General features: G+C 39.0%; 1 protein-coding gene across 1 annotated transcript; it reads left to right on the forward strand.

Annotated features, from left to right (window-relative positions):
• The first annotated feature begins 758 nt into the window (after window positions 1–758).
• HEBP1 (heme binding protein 1) lies at window positions 759–7,769 on the forward strand. Its single transcript, XM_014052246.2, has 4 exons — window positions 759–922; window positions 5,429–5,567; window positions 5,684–5,864; window positions 7,212–7,769. The coding sequence occupies exons 1-4, from the start codon at window positions 845–847 to the stop codon at window positions 7,390–7,392; spliced, it is 579 nt and encodes a 192-aa protein (XP_013907721.2). The 5' UTR covers window positions 759–844; the 3' UTR covers window positions 7,393–7,769.
• Window positions 7,770–17,447: the final 9,678 nt, after the last annotated feature.

Raw genomic sequence — 17,447 nt, forward strand, 5'->3', positions numbered from 1 at the left:
CCTGATTTAAAGGGTCAGGATTAGCAGATGGACCTTGTATTAAGTTACCTGCCAGAGAAAACCACTACTTTGTATCAAAGAGGAACAGCATGGAAGGGATCGCCTGGGAACATTTCAATCAATATAAACTAATTATTTTATCTACTACTTCATGCAATGGAAAAAAGCGACAGAACAAGATATGCTTTGAGTTAAGCCATCACAAAGAACAAACGTAGATAATAAGATCAGAAAAAGGCCACCGACATTAAAATGGCCTGCCTGCGACATCTGATTACACGAGAGCAGCAAAGTAAATTGGTAGCTATCCGCATTGCCTTCTTCCAACTGCTCCTGTTTCGCAAGCAACTTTTTTCAAAACTTGTTCCTGCTCTACTTCACTCAGGAAGCTTCTACCACTCGTGGGAAAAGCTTCCGTCCCTTTAATTTCTGCTGGGCACTTTAATGTTGTGCACTGACAATAAACAATTAGTATTAATTTCTACCCTTCGGACTGTTGAAGGCGGCAGGGGAGTGAAGTTTGTCTTCTCTTTCTCCGCTCAACAACAACAAAAATTCCTGCCAAAATATCTTTTTCCTCTTTTGCCTGGCACCCCCCCCCCATCCCTCCCCACCCTCTTCGCAGGAATAGGGAAACGGGCGTCGGCGCTGTTCGTGCTCTGGTCCACGCCGGCTTATCCAACCGCTGGTGCTCGCTTTGCCTTCGTCCTTCGCCCTTCCCTCGCCGGGCCCGAGGGCGGAGCAGAGAGCCGCGACAGCCTTTGCCTCTCTGTCTGAGCGAAAGCCAATCGGCCGGGAAACGCTGCTTCTTACGGAGCGGATCATCCGCCACAGCCCTTCCAGCATGTTTGGAATGATCAGAAATTCCCTTTTTGGGACCGCGGAGGTTTGGCCCTGCCGGGTTCTGAGCAGAGGGGAGAAGGTAGGAAAAGAGGCGGGGTCTGCCTAGGACCACAGGGATGGCCTTGGTCGCCTACTCGACTGGACAAGGAAGTGGGAGCCTCCCAGAGGGAGGGACAGGAAGAAAGGGCCATCTTGAGGGCTTCATAATGCAAACCGAGTCAATTTTGGCTTAACCAAGAGCGATTAAGCAAGCAGTAGTTTAACAGACTTCTTAAAGCCAGTTCAGTATAGATGGTACCTTGCTCAACAGTAGTAACTGTGAGAGGGATCTTGGAGTCCTAGTGTACAACCATTTAAATATGAGCCAGCAGTGTGCAGCAGCTGCCAAAAAAGCCAACACAGTTCTAGGCTGCATAAACAAAGGGATAGAATCAAGATCACGTGAAGTGTTAATACCAGTTTATAATGCCTTGGTAAGGCCACACTTGGAATACTGCATCTAGTTTTGGTCGCCACGATGTAGAAAAGATGTGGAGACTCTAGAAAGAATGCAGAGAAGAGCAACAAAGATAATTAGGGGACTGGAGACTAAAACATATGAAGAACGGTTGCAGGGACTGGGTATGTCTAGTTTAATGAAAAGAAGGACTAGGGGAGACATGATAGCAGTGTTCCAATATCTCAGGGGCTGCCACAAAGAAGAGGGAGTCAAGCTATTCTCCAAAGCACTTGAGGGTAGAACAAGAAGCAATGGGTGGAAACTAATCAAGCAGAGAAGCAACTTAGAACTGAGGAGAAATTTCCTGACAGAACAATTAATCAGTGGAACAATTCGCCTCCAAAAGTTGTGTATGCTCCAACACTGGAAGTTTTTAAGAAGATGTTGGATAGCCATTTGTCTGAAGTGGTGTAGGGGGTTGGATTAGAAGACCTTCAAGATCCCTTCCAATTCTGTTATTCTATTCTATTCTATTCTATTCTACAATAACTGAGCGACTGCTAGAATGGGTAATATTTGCAATTGCTGCCCATTAAGGAGAAGTTGTTCTACTCTTTAATTCAGTCAAACTCAAATCTGATACAATCCAGAAGTTTTGAAAGGAGCAATCTTCTCATTCCAGGATAACATACTAATCTCAGTCCCCAAAGGACCAAATCAAATTTAACAAGACTGGGAAATGGGGCCCCTTGTCAATCAACAGGAGTGCTGATTTACCAGCAGCTTATCAGGTACTTAGGAGCTGAAGACTTGGCAACAGAAGGAAACAACAGCCAACAACTTAATAGTGGACCATCAACAGCCCAATCAATTAAAAGGCCACACAATCAGGCGCCATATAAATGCTATATAGATTTAGATTTTATTTAGATTTTATTAACATTTATAGGCCGCCCTTTTCCCTGAGGGGACTCAGGGCGGCTTACATAAAATATATATATAATAGCTCAAAGCACACATTCTGGTGAGAGAGAAATTCTCTGAGGATGGGCTCCAGCACGAAAAGACTAAACCTCTGGTCCCAGTGACCAACCCAGATTGAATCTTTAACAAGGGGGGATTCTCATCTGGGAGAAACTATTCCATAAAGAAAGGCCAACACAATATGTTGGTTCCAACCTGCTATTTGTCATACCACACAGGACAGTGTGTGTCTATGCTTTAAACATCCATCCTTGGACAAACCAGCTATTAGATTCTATTTGGAATAGATACGTGTGAAGATAATCAGATTGCAATCTGATTAGGTTATAACCAGCAACTTCAATTGTGTTTGGAACAAACCAGCAACCAGTGCTGTACTATTATAACAGTAGCCATGAATTCTCTATATTAGTATGTGAGTATGTTCTGTACACAGTAATTGAATTTTGGGACAGTCTTCAAAAGCAGGTTCTTGTTAAGTGAGTTATGGTGCTCTAAATAGGATGTCAGAATTGATCATTGGTCAAGAAAGACCATTACAGGTACACCATTCAAAACTGAGGAAAGCTTTCCTGCCTATGGCTTCCATCTGATCTTTTAACAGTAGCTGAATGAGAACTCCAGATAGGTTTTTTCAGCCCAACTCCTGTAAAGCTCAATTCTAAATTTGATTGAATCCTAAGAGGAATTCAATCAAGATCAAGTGAGGTACTAATAGCACTCTATAAAGCCGTACTAAGACCATACTTAGAATACTGCATCCAGTTTTGATCACTATACTATAAAACAGATGTTGAGATCAGAAAAAAAAGTGCAAAGAAGAACAACCAGGATGATTAGGGGACTGGAGACTAAAACATGAAAACGGTTACAGGAACTGGGCATGGCTAATCTAGTGAAGAGAAGGACCAGGGGAGACATGATAACAATGTTCCAGTATTTGAGGGGCTGCCACAGAGAGGAAGGGGTCAAGCTATTTGCCAAAGCACCTGAAGGCCAGACAAGGAATAATGGATGGAAACTGACCAAGGAGAGATTCAACCTAGAAATCAGGAGAAATTTTCTGACAGAACAATCAACCAATGGAACCGCTTGCCTTCAGAAGTTGTGGGAGCTTCATCACTGGAGGCTTTGAAGAAGAGAATTACACTGCCATTTGTCAGAAATGGTGTAGAGTCTCCTGCTTGGGCAGGGGGTTGGACTAGATGACCTTTCCAACTCTGTTAATCTAATCTTAATTATTCTCTTCGTCCTGGCCTTTATGGCTCCAGACACAATTTCTACCAGGTGCAAAATGGATGATGCAAAAATATCTGCAGAGAAACCTTGCGATATTTGGAAGTATTTTACATGACATAGCAAGCCACATATCTTAAATCCTTTATAGCTCCCAGCTGTAGGCTTATGGCTGTAACTATTCTATCTAATAATGTGAACATTTTCTTTCTTGTATGAAAATTGCACACTGAGGAATAACACATCCACAGCCCAATGCTTGCACTGTGATATAGAAAACCAACAGCATAGACGCTAGTCAAATCTTACATTTTCTTTCTATGAAAAGCATAGAAGGCAAATTACTAGCCATTTCACAGCTGGTAGTGTTTTCTCCTGCTACTCAGCATGAATGTGTGTGTTCCAAATCTATCATATAGTTGCCACATTTGTATCCCACCTTTCCCTAAGGAATTTAGGAAAGTTTATGTAGTGCTCAGACCTGCAAAATAGATGAGAATGAAATAGAACAGGAGTTCTATGTGTATATTGAAAATCTACTCTAATTGCATGGAGTTGTATGCCAACTTGTGGGAACAAGAAGGGTGTGGGGTGATCCCAGTGATGATTCTGGCTTAAAATACCTCTTTCCAGCCCTGCTTCTCCCAATATTGTGCCAAGATCAGCATGACTATGCTTCAGGAGGCAAGCTACATCAGTGCTGAGCAGTCTTTTCACAGCCAACTTAAATATGTGCATGCATTTTATTTAAGGATTTAAGGAGGCAAAGGTTTTTCAAACAGGAGAAAAGATGGAGTGGGGCTGGGGCGAACTTAGACACAATTTCCCTTTCATTTAAAGCATTTGAGGTTTTGGTATTGCCTGCCTGGTTGAATTGGGAGAAGGGAAGCTACGACTTGCACTGAATGAGTGTGGGGTGCCCAGGCACCTGGAAAGTTATTCTCCTGGCATATCTCCTACCATATCAGCAACCTTTGCCGAGCTATGTGGAAGAGGGCAGCCAAATGGTCTCATTGAGATTTCAAGCACTTTATTTCACAGACAATATCAGAGTGAATAAAAAGAGTAATTGAAATAATAAAACGCTTTATAAAAGAGATCTGTACATACATACGCAAATAAGGAAACTCAATCAAATATGCAGCAAATGGGGCCATTCTTTTTCTGCATGCCAGCCTGCCAGCCATGGCCTTATCTCAGCTACACAGTTCCACATCTGCCCCATTTACTCCCACCACCCCATTAAGTATATTGGGACAACTAAGCCAGCCCGTATCTCATTGGCTTGTAATATAGACTGCTGCAGATTTTCTTTTTAAACAGAAGATATAGTTTGCAAAACCTCTGAGTATCACTGCATATACATGGTTTCAAACACTTATTTCATGAATTCAGTCGTCGCATGATTGAAGCAAGTTCTCTACTTCTTGGTGGATACTCTGTTGTCAAGAAGTTTATCTGTGTGCTTAACATAAGCATTTATTTATTTATGGCATCCATGCTCTTTAATTTTCTTATGTTTAGGTTGTATAAATATTTATACTGCAATCATTATAGCACTTTATATCGCCCATTGGACAGTTGGTGGCCAACCCTTGGGCAGGAGTGGGAATTAGGCTAGAACAGAGTTCGGCTTATTATTGCCTCTCTGACTATTCAATAATTGTACAACATCACATGTAGAATGGTGTTATGGTTAGAATTGGGTAATGGAATTAATGGGATTTATTTTTCAAAACTTCTCTTTGAATAGAAAACCTAGGTATAGATAATTCATTATCTCTCTTAAAGAGCTTCCTAGTTCTTAGATAAGTAGCCAACCTCTATACCAGCATTACTTCTTGCAACGAGTTCCACTTTTTGTATGAATATTTATAGCAATGCATCAATTAGTCTTTTTTTTTCAAAAATCTCTTGGGATACTAGGATGATGTAGCCTATGAGGAAAGGACATATGAAGGTGGGATGTTTGCCAGTGTTGAACTCTCCGGAAAGCCCTTTGACGAGGCTTTACATGAAGCAGTGCCGAAGCTTCTTAAATATGTTGGAGGAAGCAATAATCAAGGTGAGGTTCTTTATAACACAGTTGTTTAGCTGTATATTTGCAACACTGAAAAACCTATGTGTAGGTGAACATAATTTTGTTTCTCAATGAAGAACCAATTATTCATTGACTCTCAGGAGCTGGCATGGGCATGATGGCCCCAGTGTGTAGCACAGTCTATCCTGCAGAGGACGGATCATTGCAGCAGAAGGTGAAAGTCCTGCTACGGATTCCAAGCCAGTTCCAAGACAACCCCCCTTCACCGAGTGATGAGAGCATCCGGGTTGAGAAAAGGGAAGAAATGGTTGTTTATTCTACGTAAGTTTCTTTAAACAAGTTTGAGTGAAGGACTCATAGATTTGTCCATGGCTGCCATTCACTTTCCTTAAGTTGGTACTTCCCAGATATATTCCACCTGAAATCTCATCAGCCTCTCTAACAAAGCTGTTGACCTTGGCTACAGAGACTATGAGGATTGAACAACTGGGGAGACCCAAGATTTCCTAAGAATACTTTGGATTTTATTATCTTTGTTAATTTTTAATATTCAGCAGATTATAATCATAGTTAAGTTTGGATCAGTGAGTTATTTTGAGTGCTTATTTCATCATGCAGTGGTACAAAGCATTTTTCTATTAGCACAACCCAAAAATATAGCTTTAATTTCACAATAGCTTCCATATATTTCAAGGGCAATATCTGTGTGTCAAGGCATGATTCTTATGGATGCAAGGGTCAAATGGGAATTATAACTACTGTATTGAATCGTTAGCTTTTAAGTTAATTGAAGCAAGAAGTTCCATTTTACAATTTTATTTTGCTAATATAATTCTGTAAGGTATTATATACGCTGACAATTCAACAAAATTAAGACCCTGTATTAGATGTATCAAATTGGATCTTGAACTTGGACTATTTCAGATGCTATAGAGCGAAGAAGTAAAATGGAATAACTGTGAAACAATCCAGACAAAGATCTTGAGAATGGATGAGTTACTAAAGTACTAAAATTTACTGAAGCACACAAATTAATCTGCTTGCTCTATTTTTTTACTATTTACATATAACCATGATGGCGAACCTATGGCACAGGTGGCATGCAGCGCTCTCTCTGCAGGCACACAAGCCGTTGCCCCAGCTCAGTTCCAACACGCATGCGCATTCCTCCCACCGGCCAGCTGATTTTCATGTCCCTGCCACAGATGCATGGGGCGCATGCGGGACATGCATGCGCATGCACAGGGGGAGAAAGAGGTTGTGCATGCATGCACAGGAAGTAGGGGTGTGGTGCATCCCTCATGGCCCATGTTTGATCCCATGAGGCTGCAAGGAGGCCTACTAGGCCCAAAATGGGGCTCAGTGGGGGTCACCTGCACATGCGCGGGGGGAATGTGGGGGGAATGCATGTGTTCATGCATGGGAGCGGGGGATCACATGTGCATTGCACTATGGATGCAAGTGCATGTGCACTCTTTCGACACGCGACAACAAAACGGTTAGCCATCACTGACATTTAACTTTCAATCATTCACTTTTTTCCTGTCAAATACAAATACTGTCATCCCTGATGCATTCATTTTCCGATTCATCTGTCTGGAATTCATTCACACATGATTTGAACTGTGGGCTTTTTTTAATTGTTGTTGTTCTTTTCCCCCCTCATAGGCTGTTTGGAGGCTATGCAAAAGAAATAGACTATGTGAATAATGCAGCCAAGCTAACTTCTGCTTTAGGAAATGAGGCATCTTTCCACAAAGACTTCTATTTTTGCAGTGGTTACGATCCCCCCATGAAACCCTATGGGCGGCGCAATGAAGTTTGGCTGTTGAAAAAAGTGACCAATTAAAAAAGCTGGAAGGAATTCTAGAAAAATATTCACCAGTGCCATGGAAAGCAATGAAAGTGAAAACAAGAAAACTAAGAGGGCTTGCTTTTGAGATTCATTCAGCATTTCTTTTTTTAAATTTTTAATGAACATATATTCATAAAATTCTTTTGTATTTGCCATTTATTTCACAAGGCACATATTTACATTTCTTGAAATGATTTTTCTCCTTACAGAATAGGAAGAATAAAGTGCCTTCTACAAAGAACAATATTTTTAAACTGCACTAAGTGAGCCATAAGAAATAGTTTTTTATTGCACCAGAACAAATGAACAGACCAATTATTGAATTGTGGGAAGAGCAAATATTAATTCAAATAAATCCAGGTTATCTCTTTTCTGTCAGTTCTTATTAACCCAGACCTTAAAATACAGCCAAACTAAACTCTATTCTAGTAAGTTATTTTCCCCTTGGTTCATGTTATTATCAGTGATGGTAAGATCTGTAACAAACCATAATGACATAAACACGCAACTACTTTCTTGCATCATGACAGGGGTGTCAAACTTGCATCATCATGGTGACATCATGTGACATATTGGGACTTTTCCCCCCTTTGCTAAACAGGGTGGGCGTGGCCAGCGCATGATGCATCTGGCTTGCAAGCCACAAGTTTGACAGCCCTGCATCATGACACCTGATGACATCAATATGCAGATATCCTCATTCATCTCATGAGATGCCCATGACAGATGGCTGTTGACAACAGCAATTGACTGGGCAATTCATAGTCCTAAACCAGGGCCCTTCAAACTTAAAATAGTCATTTTATGTTCAATAGTTCAACTTGGTCTGTAACAGGACTTGCTACAAACATGACAATAGTTACCATCTCCAAGTGTAGCAGTCTTGGGAAAGATGGACACTGGATACTATGGGAATGTATAGATGGCAGAGGAATAAAGTATAACCTTTTTATATATTTATAAGGGAGGTGTCTTCACCCTAGACAAGGGAACATATTCTTGTTCCTGAGAGAGAACTTTTTAACATGATGCAGTGTAAGGATTTGCCCAGGCAGTCACTAGGACTCAACACTAAAAAAAATGTAGCTATGTCTCCCCTAGTTACATTTGGAAGGGCAGAAATAAATGAATGGAAAATTGAAAATTATTTCTTTGGAACTCTATTGAGCCCTTCAAAAGTGATTTTTTTTAAAAAAAAAATACTGGATAAGTGGTGGGTTTTTGACATCTGTCCAAAGGTCCCACATTAAATCATACCTGCAGATATCACAGCCAATAAATGAATGGCATAACATGCAGAATAAGGTCTCAATAAGGCAAATATTCCTATATCCCAGCCAACAAATTTATTTATTTGGTGATTTATAGCATACTCTCTGATCCTCCTCTCATAAAAAAGGGGGGGGGGAAATGATGTCAGTGTCATCACAATAAAGAGCAACAAAGTATGCTATCAAAATAAAGCTATATCCCATTGAAAAAAGCCTGTTCCAAAAGAAAATTCTTGACAACTGACCTAAAAAGGCAAATCACCCAAAGTATTGATAACTTGGCAGGGTAAGAGATGCCAAGTCAAAAAATGTTTCTTGCTGAGGCCCCCTGGTGTCTCCCAGATGATAAAGAGCAGGAGAGAAAGCTGAAAAAGACAGTTCCTGTGTTGCTGATGATATTTTCATTATTGGGAAATGACAATATGTAAATAGGCTACTTTTGAATCAGTATGTCTACTAAACTAACAGCATTCCAGAAATCCAGACAGGTTTTCAATCTGACCTGAATATGTCAAAAAAAACACCAACCTAATGTTTTCTGGGTGTGTAGCAAATATTCTCAGCACAATGGGAAGATGGTGCCAGGCTTGGAAGGTTGATCATGGGAAATAAAGTTATTACTGTTAACGTTTTATATAAGAAACACCATCTTCTGCTAGTTTTTCATACATATCCCCTTCCTATTTTTGCCACATGATGTACAATCATTTCTGGTTTCTAATGCCTATAATTATGTTGCATGTTTGATACATCTTTGGTTTGTGCAATTTTTTTAAATGAAATCTCAATTTTAGCACAAATAAATTAAAAATATACTCTGAAGTTTTGGGGTGGTTATGTGTGCACTTAGTATGATTGAAGATATTCATTTCTCTCTCTTCTAATAATGAAGGATGTTAGAATCTCAATATAAATTCCTCTTTCCTCAATACCTAACATATGTTAAAGAATATGAAGAAATGCCATGCCTCCACTGGCAAGAGTTTTGTTAGATAATGAAGTTTTTTGAGGTTATCCAGACTCAGGTTCACTGGGATCATGACCAATTTCAAGTAATTCAGGTGTGGAGTCAATAGTTCAACTCTACCAAAAGCTGATCTTCCAGATTTGGTTCAGAGGGTGAGACCAAGAAGACCCTTGGAAAATGAATATATCTCTTTGCTTTATTCTTTAATGGGATTCTGAGGACCAACACTCTCTTGGCCATGCTTCTTGGAATTGGAATCAACAATTCATATTCTTAATGCTATTGAAGCAGAACAACAGAATATTACACAGGTGCATGAATTTCAAGCCAAGAAATACCCAGTGTCTTTTGCTAAGGCTTGTCAGCATCTGCATAATTATGCAATTACTTAACTAAATATGGATTTCAGAATTGCTATTACGTATCCCTTTAAAAAAAAGTTTTTACATTTCTAAGGGTATAATTGCTTCTATCATAAGTATAAATTAGTTGAAACGATTAATAATTTATCTGTCAAATATTATTAAAAGAAACAAAATATGAGGTTATACAATCACTTGAAGTATGCTTGTGGCTGATAGACTTTCTGTTGCATATTGCAGTGCCTATAATAGAAATAAGAGCATCATCCTAGATAGCAGATATATGGATTTAGGGAAGCACAAAACATTTCACTCCAGCTTCAAGCTGGAAAAGCTAGATCAGGCAAAAATAAATGAAATTTTTAGTTGAGAAAAAGGATGACTCTTGGGTACAAAGATCAGAAGGCTTGTTATGTCCTGCTTGTAAACATCAAAGCTGCTGTCTCATTACAATTATAAACAGAAAGCTGGATCAAATGGATCTTTGCTTTGCTAATTATCCAAGTAGTTCTGATTTATGGCACTGGATGCTTGATTCTTGCACACTGATTTGTACTGCACAGCTTTGCAGAATTCTGGTGTACTTTCCATTTCTTGGGTGAGTGATGCAACATAAGATTGAGATGCTGGATGCTTGTATATTACTGTATTTTTCAAAGACAGCATTAGAAGATTTAAGTACCTTAGCATAAGAAATGGGTGAGTGCACCGAAAACCAGAGTGGTCTCAACATCTGCTTGAGTTTTTTTTTTCCTTATGGTTGTTAACTTGCCTTAAACTTTCTGACATAAATAATATGAGTAACTTGTCTTCCTGAAGTCATGCTCATATTATTTAAATGCAAATTTCACTTATAACCTAAATTATAGAATGCAAATTGGCAGCAGCTCTCCAGTTGAAAGAATTTTTGGTGCATGGTTTGGGGCTTAATTTGTCCTCCTTTTTTTAAAAAAAAATAAAGTTTACCATTTAATTATACATACTTTAAAAAAAACAATGAAGTTTTGTACCACTGTTTCATCAAATTAATTAGCATTTACAATGGATTTTCCTTGAAAAATAATATGTTTCGGGTGTATCTGCTTTAAATGGATCTTTTTTGAATGAATTCTTTAGCCCAGAGAAGGGAAAACGTTTGGGTGTTAATATGACAAATGTAAATTATTGTTATTCCAAAATGATTATTTTAGAACTTGAAGTAATGTTTAAAAAGATATGTTAAGATGAGAGAAAAATAACTGTTGGGGAGCATTTCTATGATTAAGATGAATATTTGCCACAATGAACAGTTACAATTCTATATACAGTATAATTACTGTATATAATGAAACGCACACTTATACTGTACAACTATCATACTTTTTGAACCAACTCTGTTTTATATAAATGAATCCCAAATTCCATTCTACTTATCCACATAAAGTCTATGTCTATAGGCCAGTATTAGTGAGCCTTTTTCACCAACTGGTCTTCACACGCGCATGTGCACCAGAAACCAGAAGACCAGTATGCGTGCGCCGGAAACCGGAAGATCATCTTCTCAGCATGCACATGCACACTGGGCAGCTGCTCTTCTGGTTTCCTGCACTCCTGCGCACATGAAGACCAGCTGGCCTGGAAGAAGAACAGGCGAGGGCTCACGTGCCCGGAGAGATGGCTCTGTGTGCCACTTGTGGCACACATGGCATAAGTTTGTTCGTCATCATGGCTATAGGCAATCTGCTCAAAAAAAGCAAGTGAAATCAAGTCTTCAGTCCATTGAGTAAATGGGGCCATAAGTATATTTTTCCAATGTTTCAATATCAGTCTTTTAGCTATAGTAAGGGCATGGAGAATCCATTTACATTCCCCAGTTGTTAAATTCCATGTACTAAGTATGTAATGCAAGAGATTGCTATCTTCTGAAAATTTTAGGTTTCATCATAGTCACATTTAAAGATTTCTACTGACTAGTTGTGCCCCACTCATCTTCATTTCTTAGCCAAGGAAGCCAGCATTGTCCAAAGACACTTCTGTGGTCATGTGGCCAGCATGATTGGGAAGCATTACCTTCCCACTGAAGTGGTACCTATTTATCTACTTGCATTTGAATGCTTTGGTACTGCTAGATTGGCAGGACTTGAACCGAGACTGTCAGCTTTCCAGCTGGCAAGCTCACCATTTTTAACCGCTGAGCCATTGCACCCCCTTTATATATTTATATATTCCTATGCTTTCTTGCAAAATATAGTAAGTATAGGACATTGTAAGAATATGTTTTAAGGAAGTATTATCCTTTTTACATCTCTGACAAAATGTTGTCTTAAACAATCCTTTTCTATACAGGCATAATGGAGTCCAATAAATTCTATTTTTGTTGTAAAAATTGTAATTTGAGATCCAGCGACACTCTTGCAATAGAAGTTAAGACACACTTCCATTGCCTAGGCAATATAGGAACCTTTATTCTACTCATCAATTAATTTTTGCATATCAAATAGGTAATAAATATCTCTAAAAAATAATGGGTTTCTTTTTTAGTCTTAAAAGAGTTAACTAGTTGTTCTAGTATCTCAGCTGAAAATATTGCTGGTCCAAGCAATGTTTAGGGGACTGCAAACTAAAACATATAAAATGGTTACTGGAATTGGATATGTCTAGTTTAATGAACTTTGAACTGTGGTGCTGGAGAAGACTCCTGCAAGTCCCTTGAACTGCAAGGGGATCAAACCAGTCAGTCCTAGAGGAGATCAACCCTGACTGCTCTTTAGAAGGCCAGATCCTGAAGATGAAACTCAAGTACTTTGGGCACCTAATGAGAAGGAAGAAATCACTGGAGAAGAGCCTAATGCTGAGAAAGATTGAGGGCAAAAAAGGAAGGGGACGACAGAGAATGAGGTGGCTGGATGGAGTCACAGTCGGTGTGAGCTTAAATGGACTCTGGGGAATGATAGAAGACAGAAAGGCCTGGAGGAACATTGTCCATGAGATCATGATGAGTTGGACACGACTTTGAGACTAACAACAACAAGTTTAATGAAAATAAGGACTAGTGGTGATATGCTATCAGTGGTTTGGACTAGAAGATCTCCAAGGTCCCTTCCAGTTCTGTTGTTCAGTATTCTGTAATATTGCCAAGAAATATTGTTGCTGTAAATGTTACCACTGAGTTACATCTCATAGATGATAAAGTCTCTCAGCATAACGTATGTTAACAATTCATCCTCGGTATCAATCAATTGGTCCAATGTCAATATCCCTGTCTTCATCCAAATTTTCCATATTACAATTTTTCCCAATTTTTAATGTTGGATTTCCCCATAAAACCATTTACATGAGAAAACTGTTTTTATTAAACATTCCATTCCATATCTGTATTATATAATTGTTTCCAGAGATAGCTGATTTTTTTAGTATGTAATTAAATCTTAATACTATCTGCCTGACCAAAGGTGCTATAGATGTACATTCAAAAGTTGCCCAAATCAGAAAATTAACATGTTATTTTCCAGGTTATTTATAACAGGTAAGCATGCCTATAGAAAACTCCATACTCCCTACAACTGATGATATCCTCTAGTTGGGTTGCAAAACATCTGCATTGTATATGATTATTCTACACTATTATGCTCATATTTATAAAACTCAGTGCCTCTGTGAAAGATAAGGATGACTACTGCGTTTGCGTTTCAGAACATTGCGTGTGTTGAAGTTGTTTTAACGCAAACCAAAGATGCCTTTAAAAAAACAAGTTTCTTATTCTTATGCATGCCAGTGCTGTGTTTGAGGTAATTTAAGGTGGTTCTGACAAGTGTTGTCGGCATCTTCATATCCAGTCACATGGGCGGCAAGCAACTCCCATCCGGTCACATGGGCAGCAAGCCACTCCCACAAATGAGGCCACACCCACAGAGTAGGTTCGAACAATTTTTGAAACCCACCACTGATCTGCAAGCTCAGAGAGCACCAAGGACTCTGCAGTTCAGCCCTCAGCTGCATATATTTTCTTCTATTCGTAGAAAGAAGATGGCAAAAATGACCAAAAAAAACCCAACAACAACCCCACAAAAGCTTACAAAGAGATGAATATATCTTGGGCTTATAAAATTATGTGAATGTAATAGAGAATTGTACAATAAAAGTTGTATTTAGAACTATCAAGGAAGCAGTTTTATACAGTATGAGAAACATTTAAAATCCCTCAGCAATCTGTACTGGAATCTCTGCTGTTTTAGTTATTCATAAATGACTACAATTCAAGGAAGAACAATGAAACAGCCAATTTGTGGACCAATTATTAAGAATATTCAAATAAGGATACTCCAAAATTTCTTGGTGAATAGGTGACACAAACTGTGTGTGTGTGTGTCCGTGTGTGTCCGTGTGCGTGTGTGTCCGTGTGCGTGTGTGTCCGTGTGTGTCCATGTGTGTGTGTGTGTGTGTGTGTGTGTGTGTGTGTGAGAGAGAGAGAGAGAGAGAGAGAGAGAGAGAGAGAGAGAGAGAGAGAGAGAGAGAGAGAGAGAGAGAGAGAGAGAATGAATAATGTTGTGAACAGTTGAAATCACTCAGCTGGAAAACAATCCAGCTGGAAAATAACAGTTGCAATCATCCAGCTGAGAAAAAAAATGCACAAAAGAACAGTTAAAATGACTAGAAAAGAGGTGGAACACTTGTATGAGTAGGAAAAGCTAAGCAAAGACTTTCCGCTACAGAGCAGAATAGGATAGAAATTTACAAATCATATGCGTAGAGGATTTTTAAAAATGTACTTCTTTTCTCAACATTTTAGACATCAGAGTCATTATCCAAGTACATTTATTTTAGATAGATGGAGCAATAGAATCATCTGCTTTGAGGATGATCAACTGGAATGGCTAAAAGGCATTGCCATAATCATATAACAGTATCCTGTTAGAAAACAGCAAGTAACGGGTGCCATGCTCATATACGCTGCGGACTTTTATCAGAAAAAGAATATTGAACTAAGCTAGCCATTCCAAGCTTGTGAGCTAACCAAGTAGTTCTTGACAGTCATTTAGTGACTGTTCAAAGTTACAATGGCACTGAAAAATGATTTATGACTGTTTTTCACACTTACGACCATTGCAGCAGCCCAATGGACACATGATAAACATTCAGATCAGGGATGAAATTCAGCAGGTTCTGACAGAGATCCGGTGGCATACATTTTAAGTAGTTTGGAAAACTGGCAAATACCACCTCTGGCTGGCCCCAGAGTGGGGTGAGAATAGGGATTTTGCAATATCCTTCCCCTGCCACGCCCACCAAGCCACGCCCACAGAACTGGTAGTTTAAAAAAAATTGAATTTCACCACTGATTCGGATGCTTGGCAACTGGTTCATATTTATGATGGTTGCAGTGTCCTGGGGTCATGTTATTACCTTTTGCAACCTTCTGACAAATAAAGTCAATGGGGAAGCCAGCTTTACTTAACAACCATGTTACTAACTTAACAATTGCAATGATTCACTTAACAACATGGCAAGAAAAGTCATAAAACAGGACAAAACTCCTTTAACAAATGTTTCACTTAGCAACATACATTTTGGCCTCACATGTGGTCGTAAGTTGAAGACTACCTGTAATTGTGTTGATACGTCAATTCCCAGAATTGTCCTTCTAGAATGGCAATCCCAAAACAACAGGAAAACACCAGTTTAGAAGGGCTGAACCAAAAGATCCCTTGGGCTAGTCTGGCAGGATAACAGATTAACAGAGTTGGAAGGGACCTTTCAAGTCATCTAGTCCAACCCCCTGCCGAAGCAGGAAACCCTACATCTGCCTCTACCTAGGATTGAACTCACAACCTCCTGATTGTGAGGCAAGAGCTCCACCTTTAAGCCACCACAGCCGACATCAGATGCTTCCTCCTTGATTAACTTCCCTTCCTGGAAAGATGAGATGATTCAGTCTAAATCTGCACAACCTTCTTTGCTAATTATCAACTAATTAGCAAAGAGCTTGTGATTGAAAAATGGGGATCTGCTAGAGTTTACTTCCAAAACAAGCTCTTGGATTGGGCTGGAGAATTGATTTTTGTTCATTTGTAGAATATTTTTGTAGACTCTTATCGTCAATGGACCTTTCACAATACTGGATAAAGGAAGCATTTAAGAAGCAGAATTAAACACAACCATAAAAGAGCTTCTTGCATCTTTCAATCAAATTAGGAGGTAGTTACCTTCAGATTTTTCACAGCTGTGTTGTTCAAAGATGATTCTCCTCTGAATAGCTAGCCCAGAAATATATTATTTTTCATGTCACTTCATAGTCAAGGGCAACTAAATACATCCTAAGCGAGATCCTGTTGCTTGCTTAGCAACCTGACTGTAGACAAAAATTACAGCCATTTATCTTTTGCAATAGGATTATCAGTACAACTGCTTATGCTTCAAAATAAGTATTTCAAATACATCTGTCTAAAGCACACCAGTGTTAACAAGACTATAAATAACAAGAGATGTAGAGCGCCTACTATAAAACTATTCACAGCCCTAATGTATTGCTCTGGGAACACTGGAACAACAATATCCTTATTAGAAATAGATGAAACATGGCATATTTAGGCACTCCATGTTTCCTGAATAGAAATGCTAGAAAAGGGGTGCCCGCTAACCTTTTTTGTTAGGCCAGTCAGAAATATTATATATATATATTTTTTCAGAATAAAATCTATTACAGGATCCAATCTGGGTCAGTCACTGGGATGAGAGGTTTTGTCTTCTGAGTTTTTGGACTCATGCTGGAGCCCATCCACAGAGAGGTTTCCTGAGAATGGGCTGCAACATGAGTCTAAAAGCTCAGAAGACAAAATTCTGGTCTCAGTGACTGATCCAGGTTGGATCCTGCAACATTATCCTGGGACACATATATTTGCCTTCATTTGTGAAAATCTACCCTGTTTCCCTGAAAATAAGCCTTCCCCAATAATAAGCCCAATCAGGCTTTTGAGCACATGCACTAAAATAAGCCCTCCCCCGAAAATAAGCCTTCCCTGAAAATGTTGCAACATAGCAGCAGCCACGAGGTGACCACGCTCGCTGCCTCCTGTACCTCAAAAATAATAAGACCTCCCCAAAAATAAGGCCAAGAGCTTATTTCAGGGGTCAAAAGACAATAAGACTCTGTCTTATTTTCGGGGAAACCCAATATTATATTTTTCTTCTATTACAACCTCTTCTATTTGGAGAAAGGAGGCTTATGTTAACTATCCACTTAATCTATAACTATTATTCAATTTTGTGTATACCAGTATTCAAATATTATAATGTAGTCTATTAAACTGAAGTATAGCATAATATTGCATTTTACACTGTAATACAGAGAAGTGCAGTGCATTACAATGCAGTATAGTGTAATTAAATGTATTACACTGGGGAAATGTAACATATTTGTTTCCATTTTAGTTCATTACAGCCATAATGCAGTCAAGAAATACAAAAAACAAG

This window comes from Thamnophis sirtalis, unplaced genomic scaffold (assembly GCF_051295495.1).
Source record: "Thamnophis sirtalis isolate CommonGarterSnake01/CBP01778 unplaced genomic scaffold, rThaSir2_p1.2 scaffold_9, whole genome shotgun sequence".
NCBI lineage: Eukaryota > Metazoa > Chordata > Lepidosauria > Squamata > Natricidae > Thamnophis > Thamnophis sirtalis.